The sequence below is a fragment of the Silurus meridionalis genome, chromosome 13 (genome assembly GCF_014805685.1).
Source record: "Silurus meridionalis isolate SWU-2019-XX chromosome 13, ASM1480568v1, whole genome shotgun sequence".
Taxonomy (NCBI): domain Eukaryota; kingdom Metazoa; phylum Chordata; class Actinopteri; order Siluriformes; family Siluridae; genus Silurus; species Silurus meridionalis.
In genome coordinates, this window is record NC_060896.1 from 14,683,150 (window position 1) to 14,697,980 (window position 14,831).

At 37.2% G+C, this 14,831-nt stretch overlaps 1 protein-coding gene across 3 annotated transcripts in view; it reads left to right on the top strand.

Moving 5' to 3' along the window:
• Positions 1 to 555: 555 nt before the first annotated feature.
• The window catches only part of carmil2 (capping protein regulator and myosin 1 linker 2), a 51,382-nt gene continuing 37,106 nt past the window's right edge, over positions 556 to 14,831 (top strand). For 2 of the 3 annotated variants that reach the window (XM_046864028.1, XM_046864029.1), the window contains exons 1-5: positions 559 to 824; positions 1,026 to 1,120; positions 2,879 to 2,929; positions 12,764 to 12,823; positions 14,531 to 14,652. In XM_046864028.1, coding sequence (XP_046719984.1) covers positions 788 to 824; positions 1,026 to 1,120; positions 2,879 to 2,929; positions 12,764 to 12,823; positions 14,531 to 14,652 — 365 coding nt within the window. In that variant the 5' untranslated portion in view covers positions 559 to 787. Of the gene's footprint in view, positions 825 to 1,025; positions 1,121 to 2,878; positions 2,930 to 12,763; positions 12,824 to 14,530; positions 14,653 to 14,831 lie in introns of all 3 variants that reach the window. The other variant, XM_046864030.1, reaches the window with a different exon arrangement.

Genomic DNA, 14,831 nt, shown 5'->3' on the forward strand with positions numbered 1-14,831 from the left:
ATTACTTCACAGCAGCTTAAAAAATTATATATTTTTTTTTTTTTTAATTTAAAAGGACAAATCATAAAAACTGTAGACGCTGAAACTGTTGTCAGTTCATATTGTTTATTTTAAAATGACTGCATTTACTGTTCAGTTAGACCTACATTTCTTGACCTCTAAGCAGATAATATAAAATAGGAATTCTTCTTAAACTTAAACATTCGGCCTTGTAGAAATGTTTTTTTCACCTGTCTAATTCAGCAGCAGAGCTCTGAAAGCAGATCACGACTCTTTGTTTGCTATCGCTGCTAGGTGGTGCTATCGAGAAATTTTCTGACAATGCAGGGAGAACTGATCTCATCAGCCACATTTTCCTTTCATGCTATCAAATCTATTCGATCTGACAATCAGCTGATGTTGCTGTATGTACTTTGCTTTTGATTGTTAATTTGAGTGTATTTTTTTTAAATAAATAGTAACGCCTCCTTTTTACTTAATAATTAATGAAAAGTTAGTCTGAATGTCTGTAGTCATTTCTGAGGATCTTATCGTGAGCTTTAAGCTTTTTAATGAGCTGGAAAGCTTTGCGGCACTTTGAAAGCACATGTGTAACGTTAAAGGTGTTGAGTGTAAGCCTAAAGTTATCACTTCCTGTCACAACCTGTGGTTTCTGTAACCATGAGCATGAATCACAGTGCAGCAGGATGTGAATGTGTATGTGTATATTCCACCTGCACTTTGTAAGATCTGCTGTTGCTGGCCTCTTGTGCACCCTGTTCATGCACACAGTGCACAGTAAGGCGTGATGGCGTCTCCGACAGATGTTCCCTTCTGCCTGAAAGGTATTGCAGCTTTTCTTCTGCTGTAGTTGTTTGTTCGAATTACAAAACATCATTAAAAAAAAAAAAGACATGACTGCGTGCTATAAAAGTGGCACCGGTTTATCGATACTGAGCATGTAATTTTTTTCAAATGATTTATTAATTCTTTTTTCTCTCATTTGATTGTGTGTGTGGTGTGTGTGTGTGCTCTCTTTGTGTAAGACGGCATTATTAAACTGCTGAGGCCTCAAAGGGTCCAGTTTATGAGGGTTGTGCATCTCAACCAGTCCAGGGATCGTTCAGATGGCAGAGTCCTTGTAAGTCTACATTTAATATTCAACAATATGCTGATGGGTTGTGCGCCTTTTTAAAAAAAAAAAAATTATATAATTATTATTATTATTTTACAATTTTAACTCAGTTGATTTGAACAAGATGAATGAATATTTTTGTTTCTGCTGAGTGTAATTCAGTTTCATTAATTCAGTAAAGTGTTTTGTTAATATAAACTGGGTATTGGTTAAAAAGGTACTTTTTAAAAACTTTGCATTCAAAGGTGTTTTAGATACAATAATAAATAACTTATATGCCCACCTTATGTGCCTTTAGTGCGATTTTATTGTATTTTTTGCTGCTCTGTTTTAGCTAGCATGTTAGTGTTAAGTGGCTAATGGCTTTCGCTGCTTGTTTCATATATCAAATTTGATTATGTGAGATAATGAAGTAATATAAACTTTTAAAGCTTTTAATATTGAAGCACCTGTAAATCTTTCTGTCTTATAGCATTAATACAAACCCAAGCTTTTTACTGTTTGGCCTCTGGGTTTGTGACCCAGCAGAGTTCCCCATTTTATTTTCGTGATTTTTACTGACCTAATGACAGTGACAATGATAATTCCATAGCAATTATAAACATATTATTAAGTCTTTTTATTTAAACACGGTGTAGAAAATGTTGAAAAACCTTGAATATGTCTAGGCCTCATATTGAACACAATATACACCATTTAAAGATTTACAGATTTTACTGCTGGTAAAATGTTCTATGATACTCAAGTGACCAGGAGAAATATTCTGGGACAACGATCAGAAAAAATATTAATCAAGGTTAAAAAAAAAAATTAAGAAAACAGACATAAAATGGCACAACCAAGATCATCTCTATAGGAGGGCATTAGTCAAAAAAGCCAAGCGTAACCCTGAAAGAGCTTAAGAGTTTCACAGCTTAGATATTAGGAACTTTTTTTTTTTTCTGGACATCAGAACACTGAACAGTGTAAGCTGGATTTTGTGGAATAGTGGTTGAGAAGAAAGATTAAATGAAAATGTGTGATGCTCAAAATTAAATTTTCCAAAAGGCATGCAGAAAGTCAGATGAACAGGCTCACAAATGACTATATTCACCAGAAACCTAACATCACTTTTTACCCTGAGAATAGCATCTTTACAATGAAGCTTGGTGGTGAATGCATCATGTTTTTAGGGGCATAGACAGATTTTTTATTTTTTTACAGTTTTGTCAGAGCTCTGTACAAATCCTATATTGTGGCTACCCTTATACTATTATTATTATGATTATTATTATATTATTCTTTCAGTGCCTAATAATGGACTCAAAAAATTCTGTGTTATGCCACAGAATAACTATCAATTTCCTTAGCTGTACCAGTGCATGTTGCAAAGACGATTTTCCTCAGCAGTCGCTGGAAATGTAGAAAAAATTGAGGGTAAAATGGATGAACCCAAATACAGACTAATCCCAGAAGAAAACCTGTTTTATTCTAAGTTCTGAATTACGAATTGTGACAAAACTATATAACAAGCTAAATTGTTTCCATTATTGTTAATTAACCATTTAGCCATTGATTAAATATAAGGAATACACACAAATGTATTTATTAGGCGTAAGGGAATTTGGTGCCATCTATGTAAGCTGCAGTTACTTTATTCTACCAGCAGATGTCGCGCAATCTACAATCATTACGTTTCTCTCTCTCTCTCTCTCTCTCTCTCTCTCTCTCTCTCTCTCTCTCTCTCTCTCTCTCTCTCTCTCTCTCTCTCTCTCTCTCACGCAGGTAATGACACAGTGGAGAGCTACTGTGTTTCCCAACAAGCAACCAGTGAAGGTGAGCGATAAACAGTATAACCATAAACAGTGTCAGAAAAAAAAAACTTAAAAGGTTTTATGTAAAATGGCTCCGATAAAGAGTCTAGATAGATATACTTTTGTTTTTTAATTATTAATATACAATCAGAACCCCAAAAAGTGTTTCTTTTGCCATATACAAAGGCAGAAAGCCTCTAAATCCAGATGTGCAAAGCTTGTTGCCTCATACACAAAAAGACTTTATACATGCGATATTTCAGTTTATTTATTTATTTATTTTTATGTAAAAAATTCTGTTTTCACTTTGACATTATGGGGTACTGAGTATAGATAAGTATAGATGAGGTAAATAAAAAAACGTTATGAACGATTGTGGTATCAGGCTGCAATATAAAGAAATTGGAAAAAGTGAAGGAGCTTTGAAAGCTTTCTGAATGTATATGTATAATGGGAGAAGCCGTCTCCATTCCCCCCCTGTTCTCTACATCTGCCTCTGTAACACCAACTACCTGCATGTCTTCCTTTACCACATCCATAAAACTCCTCCTTGGACTTACTCTTTTCCTCCTTCCTGGTGGCTCCATCCTCAGCATTCTTCTACTGATGTACACCATGTCCCTCCTCTGCACATGTCCAAACCATCTCAATCTCGCCTCCCTCACCTTGTCTCCAAAACATCCTGCACTGTCCCTCTAATAAACTCATTTCTAATCCTGTCCATCCTCATCACTCCCAACGAAAACCTCAACATCTTCAGCTCTGCTACCTCCAGCTCCACCTCCTGTCTTTTACTCAATGCCACTGTCTCTAATCCATACAACATCACAGGTCTCATCACAGTCCTATGAACTTTCCCTTTCACTAGTGCAGATACTCTTCTATCACAAATCACTTCTGCCACTCTTCTCCACCCTCTCCACCCTGCCTGCACTCTTTTTTTCACTTCTCTAACACACTCTCCATTACTTTGCACTGTTGACCCCAGGTACTTAAACTAATATACCTTCACCACGTCTTCTCCCTGCAAATGCACCCCTCCACTGCCCTCCCTCTCATTCACACACATGTACTCTGTCTTACTCCTACTGACTTTCATTCCCCTTCTCTCCAGCGATCCACAAACCCACAATGCAACTCCTTCTGATCTTCTCTGTAATTCTCCATCATCATTCTCAAAGCAAATAATGCATCTGTGGTGCTCTTCCTTGGCATGAAACCATACTGCTGCTCATAGATGGTCACTTTTTCTCTCAGCCTGGCTTCCACTCTCCCACTGGCTTTCCCATAACTTCATGGTGTGACTGATCAACTTAATTCCCCTGTAGTTAATGCAGGTCTGCACATATATCTACCGGTATGTCATCTGGTCCAACCGACTTTCCACTCTTCATCCTCTTAATCGCTGCTCTCACTTCCTCCTTACTAATCCTATCCACTACCTGCTTCACCATCTCCACACTATCCAACCTTCTCTCTCTCTTATTTTCCTCATTTATCCTTCCCAGCTCGGTCCCTCTGCCTGGCCAATCGGTATAAATCCTTTTCTCCTTCCTTAGTGTCCAACTTCTCATACAGCTCCTCATATGCCTTCTCCTTGGTTTTCACCACATCCCTCTTTACCTGCTGCCGCATCTCCTTGTACTCCTGTCTACTTTTCTCATCACTCTGTTGATCCCAATTCTTTTTTGCCAACCTCTTTCTCCTTATGCTCTTCTGCACTTCTTCATTCCACCACTATGTCTCTTTGTCCTCCTTTCTATTTCCAGATGTCACACCAAGTACCTTTCTATCTGTCTTCCTTATCACTTCTGCAGTAGTTGCCCAATCATCCAGCACCTCTTCACCACCACTGAGCCCCTGCCTGAACTCTTTCCTGAATCTCACACTACAGTCTTACTCCTTCAGTTTCCACCATCTTATTCTTATTTCAGTCTTCACTCTCCTCGTCTTCTTTTTCTTCTTCTTTACCTCCAACCATCCTACAGACCACCATCTGATGCTGTTTAGCTACACTGTACCCTGCCAACACCTGACAGTCTCCAATCTCCTTCAGGTTGCATCTCCTGCATAGAACATAGTCCACCTGTGTGCACCTTCCTCCAATCTTATAGGTCACCCTATGATCATCCTTCTTAAAATAAGTGGAAATAAGCCATTTCCATCCTGTTAGTAAAATATACCACCATCTTCCCCTCCACATTCCTCTCCTTAAGGCCATACCTACCCATCACCTCCTCATCACCTCTGTTCCCTTCACCTACATGCCCATTAAAGTCTGCTCCAATCACCAATCTTTCTTTCCTAGATACATCCTCCATCATCTCACAACCCACTTGTGGAGCATAAGCACTGATGACATTTATCATCACCTCTTCAACTTCCAGCTTCACGTTCATCACCCTATCAGAAATTCTCTTCACCTCCACTACACTCTTACTGTACTCTTCCTTCAGGATCAACCCTACACTATTTCTCTTTCCATTCACACCATAATAGAACAGTTTAAACCCACCTCCAATATTCCTGGTCTTATTCCCTTTCCACCTGGTCTCCTGAACACACAACAACCTTTCTCTGCTCAATCGTATCAGTACCTCTCTCTGTTTACCAACATTTAAAGTGCCCTCCCGAACCTCCACTCTTCTCTACTTCTCCTTTCTCTGCTGTCTCTGTAGACGTCTTCCTCTTCTCCTTCTCCTCCTTTGGCCAACAGTAGCCCAATTTCCACTGGTACCATGTTGGCTAACAATACCTGTGCCGGTTGTTGAATCTAGTATGAAATTCTGGTTGGTGATCCACATATTTGATTTGTCATATGTTTTACGCTGGATGCCCTTCCTAATGCAACCCCTTCCCATTCATCCGGGCCTGGGACCGGCACTAAGATCTTGTGCAACACTGATGGCTAGGTTTTATATATATATATATCCCCCATTTATCATGGCCATTACGTTCCAAAACCCCACCTTGATAAACGGAAAACTGTAATAAACAGACGCCACCTCAGAAATGCTATTTTATGTACATAGAACTGTACTGTACTAACATTTTACATGTACTTACATTAGCATTTTAGATTTAATGTCATTATTTTAACATAAAACTCAAACTCAACAATTTCCTAAAAGTTTTTTGGTCTATGGTACCATCTACTACTATTGTAGGTTCTTTAAAGTAGCCACCTTTTGCTTTGATTACTGCTTTGCACACTCTTGGCATTCTCTTGATGCCTACTTCGAAGAACCTACAATATGACATATTTTCAGTTACCTTTTTATGTATATAATTCCACATGTGTTAATGCATAGTTTTGATGCCTTCAGTGTGACTCTACAATTTTCATAGTCATGAAAATAAAGAGAACTCTTTGAATGAGAAGGTGTGTCCAAACTTTTGGTCTGTACTGTATATATATATATATATATATATATATATATATATATATATATATATATATATATATATATACTGTATATAGTGCATTCAGAAAGTATTTATTCCTCTTTCACTTTTCTGGGACTCAGAATTCTTGCTGGTTGGTACGGGATAACCTTTCTTTAATTTTTTTCTCTGGATTTTTTTTATATCCTATTTCTATGTTACAACAAACCTACCATAATATTAGATTGTTCATTTCTTTGTTAGAGGTTAAATGTACAAAATCAGCAGGGGATCAAATAATTATTTCCCCCAATATATATACAGCTACAATTCTGACACCCACACACCCAAATTAATCCTGTACCTTTAGGAAAGTACTCATTTATCAAATCGTTTTGTAAATAAAAGACACCGCTCACAGAATCAACCTCTTCTATTCAAACCTCTCCACTACCATGGGAAAGACCAAAGAGCTGTCAAAGGACATCAGAGACAAGTTTGTAGACCTGCACAAGGCTGGAATGTGCTACAAAGCCATCAGATTTTTGCCTTGGCTGTATGTTTTGGGGCATTGTCAACTCATCAAGATGCTACAGTGCATGGCCCAGTGCATGTGGGAAGTCTTCCTGTACCCTTACTACAGAAACAGCCCCAAAGCAGAAAGTTTTCTCCTCCATGTTTGACGGTTGGGATGTGTTCTTGGGGTCATATCCTGCATTTCTCAGCCTCCTAAAATGGGGAGTCGAGTCGATGCCAAAGAGCTCGATTTTAGTCTTATCTGACCACATCACATTCTTCCAAGCCTTCACTGAATTATTCAGGTGTTCATTGGCAAACTTCAGACGGGCCTGTTCATGTGCATTTTTGAGCAGAGAGACCTTGGTGTGTTACCAATGGTTTTCTTGGTGACTGTGGTCCCAGCTCTCTTGAGATCATTAACAAGCTCCTCTTGTGTTATTCTGGGCTCATCCCTTACCTTTCTCAGGAACATCTTTACCCCGTGAGGTGAGAATTTTCATGGAACTCCAGAGCGATGGCAATTGACTTATCTTGTAGTTTCTTCCACTCTCGTATTATCGTCCCAACAGTGGACTTTTTTTCACCAAGCTTCTTGCTGATGGTCTTGTAGCCCATTCCAGCCTTGTGCAGGTCTACAATCTTGTCTCTGAAATCCATTGACAGCTCTTTGTTCTTGCCCATGGTGGTGGAGAGGTTTGAATGGAAAAGCAGTGAGCATACTTTCAGTACACATAAAAATTAGGGCTGTCAATCGATTAAAATATTTAATCGCGTTTAATCGCACATTTTTATCTGTTCTAACTGTACCTTAAAATATGGATGCTTTATGCATGAAGAGAAATTTTCTTGTAAAAAGTAATTATGGTCTTTCAAATTACGTAAATCACCAGGACACCAAACAGAACTTTTGCTATGTCTCCACACGGATGTTTTTTATTGCCGGACGTGTGCATCCTGGCGGATTTTGGTGCCTGATTTGAGACTTGGCGCATAAGTAAAACAAATGTTGAGTGATTAAAAAGTATTTTATGGTGAAGATTATTTTTATTGTTTATATCTGAGTAAAGAAAGGAGGTGTGTTGCATCAAAGCTTTTTATTTCGCCTCTTTTATATTTATGTAATTATATTTTTAATTACAAATGGTCAAAAAGAAATGCGAGCTGCAATAATCGCGTGTTAATAAAATTAGTGAAATATATGTGTATTTTATATTTATTCTTGATATAAGAAGAAATTGATACAGTGTAGTGCAGTTTGGTGTCAAATTTGCTATACAAGAGCAGACTTGAGCTGAATTACCCTGGCAGTGCAGTGCAGACATTAGTAAAGTGTAAACAGTGTTTAAAAAAGAAAAAAAAGAATGATAGTAAAGTCATAGTGCATGGTGGTAGTTCATCTACTCCAGTTCAGAACTTGCTCCATGAGCTAATCCTTAAACAGTCTCAGAGCAAAATAGTGTTTCCAAGAACAGTGGACTCCTGTAATCAGTGTTGGGCAATAAGGCGTTTCTAGTAACGTGCTACTGTAACGCTGTTAAATAAATGAACTCTGTTACTGTTACCGTATAGTGCGGTGTTCGTTACTTTTTTAAATAAATTCATTTTGGCTGAAGTGTAGACTACAGTCTAACCTGTTTACAGCAGCGACGCATTGTAGGATTGGTGGATGAACCACTGTAAACACGAAGAAGACGCACTGTGGGCGTTTTTCCGTTTATTTTAGTATGTGCGGCAGTAATGGCGCATCAAGGTGAGAGCAAGACGGGTTTCTCAAAGTGGAAATATGCTCTTTATTTCAATTTAGTTGAGCATAAAGACCTTTTAGTCAAATGTAAGCTGTGTCTTTCTGGTTCGAAGGTCGGATCTACTGCGATAGCAGCAACTCCAATCTGTCGAAGCTCCTCCAGAAACTCCATGCCTCGACGAAGCTAGAAGCTAACAGCTAACCCGGTGTTATGTTCTACATTGTTGATAGTTTTCATACTTAAGCTGTGAAAGGAACATTTTTAAGGGCTCAACACAACAGCTTTTATTATGCAGAAGCCACTTTAGTTTTTGATTCTGAATATATTATTCAGCTTGTTTTGTTATTTATTTCAGAAATCCTTGTGATATATTCAGTTTGTTCTGGTCTGACTTAAATAAAATAGTATTTAAAAATTACTTTGTGTTTAAGTCAGTTTTGTGTTTGTATAGACCATAATGCATATAAGGGCATTAATGGGAACATTAAAGAACGTTCTTTAAAAAAGTACCGGTAACTAAAACGTTACTTTTAACAGTAACGCATTACTTTTTGGTGCAAGTAATCAATAAAGTAATTGAGTTACTTTTTGAATTAAGTAACTAGTAACTGTAACTAGTTACTATTTCTTAGTAACTAGCACAACACTGCCTGTAATACTTAGAGCTTAATGTTCTTCTAAAGGATCTCTGTTGTTTTATCAATTTCCATCAAGACCTCTTAACTGTCCAGTGAGCATCTTAACATTAAGCCAGCTTTCTTGATCATTTTACTGAAGGGTGGCCTTAACAAAGCACATGTATATTAAACAAAGCCTTTTAATATTTCTTTCATGACACAGATCCAGGGTTTCTGCTCAAGTCAACTCAAGTCAAGTCAATTGTCATTTCATACATACGCGGTACTGTACAATATGCAGTGAAATGAAACAACGTTCTTTCTGGACCATAGGGCAATATAGAACACCATAAATTAACAAAAGATAACACAAAACTAACTACAACAAACAGACCTAAACACAGGAGATTAAGCGTGCAAAGTATAATGTAATCTCATTAACATGGTGTGCAAATATGCATACACAGAACTTTGCTACCTGAATGGAAATTGAAATGTAGTAGCATTATATAGATATAAAAATGTACACATAAAATGCTTTTGCCATTTGCTGCCTTAAATGTTTTTTTGATTCAATAGACTAGTAAAGACTAGAATAGTTTGTATAGAATACAGGACAGTATTAGCAAAATTAGCTAAGGAACTAATGCAATAGTTTATATATCTATTATGATATATAGATTATCTTGAGCTATACACCTTGATATGTCACAGGTCTTATGTTGGATGTCCTGCCTGACAAAACCCTCTCCAATTTATTTCCACTGTCTTCTGTAATTCTAGAGGCTAGGGGTTTGATCTCTGGCCGGAAACAGAACCCAGGCTGTGGTGTGCCACCACAGGCTAACCACTAGTCCTCCTTGGTCTTCTGTCTAGAATTGCATAATGGTTCCAAATTGCACCATGTTCACAAACATTACTTTATCTCATTCCAAATTTAGTCCCTATTTGTTCTTATAATTCCCCTGCTCTTCCAGGAAGATGTTTCACTAGATTTTGGAGTGTGCTTACTCCTGAGCACTGTGGAATAGGTTTTTAATGAGGATATCACTGTACTTTGCTCAAATTAGTTTTGCCTCAGGCTGACCAGTCACCAAGTCCCTGCTGCAGAAAAACACTCCCAGAGCATTATGCTGCCACCATCATGCTTTACTTTTGGAATGGTTTTGGGCAGGTGATTAGCAAAGATATCGTTTAGAATTGAGGCCAAACAGTAAAATATTGGTTTCATCAGAGCAGAGAATCTTGTTCCACACAGCCTGAGAGTCCATCAGGTGCCTGTAAACATTCAAGTGGGCTCCCAAGGTTTTTGCACTGAGGAAAGACTTCTGTCAAGCCACTCTGAAATAAAGCTCAGATCAGTGGTGGTTGTCCTTCTGGAGCTTTGTAACTTCTCCTCTGATTGCTCTGTTTGGCCAGGCGACCGAATTCTTTTATTTGAGAATTATATGAAGTGGAGATTTGTGCTCATTCAGCCAGAAGTGTGTTAGTCAACTCAGATATTGATGTAGGGTGAGGAGGCCTGGGTGCAGTCAGTGTTCCAATTCATCCCATTGTTTATAGCTTTATAGCAAACCACTTACAGTCTTCCAATCCACCCCATGTAACCCATATCTTCATTGAGCTTGCTTTGTGCACAGGGGTACTGTCATGCTGGAATAGGTTTAGGTTTCCTAGTTCACATAAAGGGGAAAATTTTATTTTATCTATTCAAGTGTGTGGTCTAAATTTGTGTTAATAGTGTATAAAGAACCACATATGGCTAGAAAAGCTTTATGTGGTAGGGGTCTCAATACTTTTGTCCATATATTGTACATTTTAATAGTTTGCTTGATTCTCATAATTAAATTATCCTGCTATGGATGGATGATCTAAAATTAGTCTATTCTTGCCAGTACAGGTTTATAAGTGTGCACACTTTAGCTCCATTCTTACTCTAAAACACCTGAGATAGTCAATAGGTGTGTTTACATGGAGCATTGTATTCGGTTTAAAATTCCAAACTGAATTAAACTGTTTCATATCGGAATAAAAATGCCCAAACAGACTAAAGTTGTCATTGGTTTGAGATGGGTGGAATAAACCTTCCTGACAAAATGTATCGGCCCATTTATCTTTCTCTTACAGAAAATATTTTACTTTAGATTTTTTACTGTTCTGTACTGTGTGTAAACACTTTTATTTTTTACACTTTCATTACAACACTGTATTTTGTACAGCTTCTGAGTTTGAACAAAACAACCACGAAACGCATAATTAGGGGAATTGGATTTCTGATGGTCTCTTCTTCTGGGGCCAGAAACCCTCTACCAGTCCACACAAATGTGTGAAAGACCAGTGACTGAATTCTACGTCACTAAATTCCAGCAATACAACCCGCTCCCACCAGTCTTTACTACAGACCTTCAGCCACATGCTTCTGCTTTTCGGAAGAGGGAGGGGGTATTGAGACGCTCCAAAAAGCTCATCTTCCTGCACCCATCTTTTCCACATCCGTTGTTGCCTGATTAAGAGCAACACTTTAGATTAAAGTTGTGCGTATAAGAAATAATGAAGCTCCATGTTGACGGGACATTATATAGGCTAATGTGCGCATATCACAAACTGATTCCGATTAAAAGCGCCGGTATATAAACACCGTATTGGATTTATGGTGTCATGTAAACAGTCCACCGAATCTTTCAAACATAATGATTTTAATCGTAATGACAAAAAAGTGTACATGTAACCATGGCTAATGACTTCAATCATCTGAATGCCAGAGACTTAGTCTTGTTACTTTGACTATAAATTGACTGATTTGGCTAACAAATAAAAGAGCCTAATTACTGTATCATGATTAAAACAAATTCCTAAACAGTGTCCCCATTGAATAGTTTCGTATTGATGCTCTGTGGCCTTAAATGCTCCAGGTTCCTAGTGCTATTGTTTTTTTTTATTTATTTTGTTTGTCTGTAAATAATTAGTTATATTAAAGGATTTTATTTCTATAAATGAGTCTGTTCAAATATTAGCATTTCTTTTTTTTTCTCTAAAATATATTTAACTACATTGTTACATTTTTTTCAGAAAAGGAATGAGGAACTTGTATGAAATAAAGAATGGTAAAACAGTAACCATTAGCAAAGTCTTTAACCCACTAAGTGGATAAACACAGCAGGCACACAGCAAACACTGAATCAACTGTTTATCTCTTCTGTTAGCCGAACATGCACAAGAACAAAGGAAGCTTGCTGGTCCACTAATAATTCTATTGAAAAGCAGCATGCAGTGGCATGCTTAAATAATTATTCATACATCAAGATTATAATAGATAAAACAGGATGCACACTTAAATATGAGATACATGTGAGAAATGATGTAAGGAAGCAGAAGTGTGTTCAGCTTCTGTATTTGAGTTTCAAGTACTGGCTTTTCTCCCAACAACCTCTGCTTTTCCTTGTCCACACACACACACACACACACACACACACACACACACACACACACACACACACACACAGAGTAATTTATTAACTTATACGACCTAATGTTTTCTGAGTGTGTATACATATTGATGTGTGACAGTGTGTGTAAAATATCTGGCCACAGGTGGAGAGCTCTTTCAACTTTTTAGAGATCTATGCCATCAGCATTGAGAGTCATGATCAGGTAAACCCACATTTTTTCCCTCTTGTTTTTCCACCTCTCTTTGTCTCAGTACTAGCTTAGCATCTGGGTTCGTAATTTATCATTGTTTTTGAATTTTTGTAGTTTTGAGGTCTCCACTCTCAGACTGTATATTTTTAGATATCCTGTTTCCCACACAATGCGCAAAAGCCTGTTAGTGAGAAATTACTTATATGCCCCTGGTTTCTTTTAGTATTATAATGTTTGGGATGATGGCACACATCATTTTAGAAACCATATGTGTTGTTGGCTATTAAGCATTTCACATTAAAACTAACATTGATGCTGTGAAGGTTATATTCAGTTATTTTGTGCTGTATACACTTACTTGTTTATGTAAAACTTTTTTACGGAATGAATGTTATATACAATATTTATGTAATATAAAATACTTGTTACTTTTGTCAAATCAAGAAGAAAAGCATGAGGTTCTGAGTAAAAAACACTTGCAGTATGCAGTAAAGCCTGGGGCTGATCTTTTTCTAGTCTTGTCTGTAGACTGATAGTCGATTAATTGCATGTAATCAATTTCATTCATCAATTGACTGATTACTGAAAATGCCTTTAGAGGAGAAGTTACTTTTTTTATTTAATACAAAGGACATGAAGGGACAAACAAAAGAACTGAAAGTTTTGTGTGATTTGACTGCAATACTGGATAATGGCAAGTTTCTGCTTGCTGTATTTGTTATTTGCTATCAATTACAGACTAGACTTAAATACTTGAGTAGTGATCATAAATCTGTATTTTACTAAGTCTGTCTTTATGGCTATGTGTAATAGTTTTATGTGTATGATGAGCTATAATGAATAAACCATGATGCTTACCTGTTCAATATTTTAACCAGCCTTCAGTTTATGCTACTATAGTACTATTATATGTATTACTATATTGTTTTTCTTATAGTTTTTAAAAGGATAATGTCATTAAAGCTGTTATTGTTCTGACCAGTGACTGTAGAGATTTAATCTGCATTTAATCACCTCAACAACGATGAATTGTAATGAAATTTACATTTGTTGGCCACCCATATGAGGATGGTTTCTCTTCTGAGTCTGGTTCCTCTTCTGAGTCTGGTTCCTCTCAAGGTTTCTTCCTCAGGGAGTTTTTACTTGCCACAGTTGTCACCGGCTTGCTCTTTAGAGACAAACTTAAAATTATAATGAACAAATTTGTACATAGTTTTATTACTGCTATATGTGTGTTAAGCTATTTTGAGACATACAAAGTGCAATACAAAAAAAATACATTGAATTGAATTTTTCTCACCAGAGTGAATGAAAAGAAGCTGAATATACTGGAACTATTTTAAATAATATATTTTTACAAACATCTTAGGTTTATGCCTAACATTGCCTATGCAGAACTGTGGGGTAAAATTGCAATCAAGTCAGCTCTGTTATCAAAAGGGCAAAAGTATAAAGAGAAAATTTAGTTTCACAGTGGAACCATGTTTGCTGGTTTGTGGTCTGTCATTGTGATGTATGTAGACACACCTCTCAGGATCTCTGTGCTCGCTGTCATCAAGAAAATTCGTCACTGATCTGCTGCTCTCTGTGTCTTTACCTGCTTTGTCCAAATCAGCAACTGTGGATATAGGATTTAGAGTTGAAGATATATGCAAGTTAAATTTTTAACTTGCATTGTTTCACTCCCTGTGTGTGTATGTCTGTGTGTGTAAATACCAGTTGACTATTGAAACGGACAGACAGATTTATTCTCTCAGCCTGATGTCAGTGGAGGATCTGGAGGCTGTGGTCTGTCATGTGGCAGCCTCACTCAAGAAAATCTTCCCCGATTCATCACCTTGGTGAGTAAACAGCCTGCAAACATTACCAGACCTCAAAGCTTTGTTATGCTTTGTAATCATGAGGTCAAACATTATCTTAGCTGTCCGTATTATTGTTTTATAGCACAGAAGAAGAGAACAGGTGGCTGAGAATGCCTTCAAACTGCATTGCTTTACTATTGTATCTTTGCTACACATTA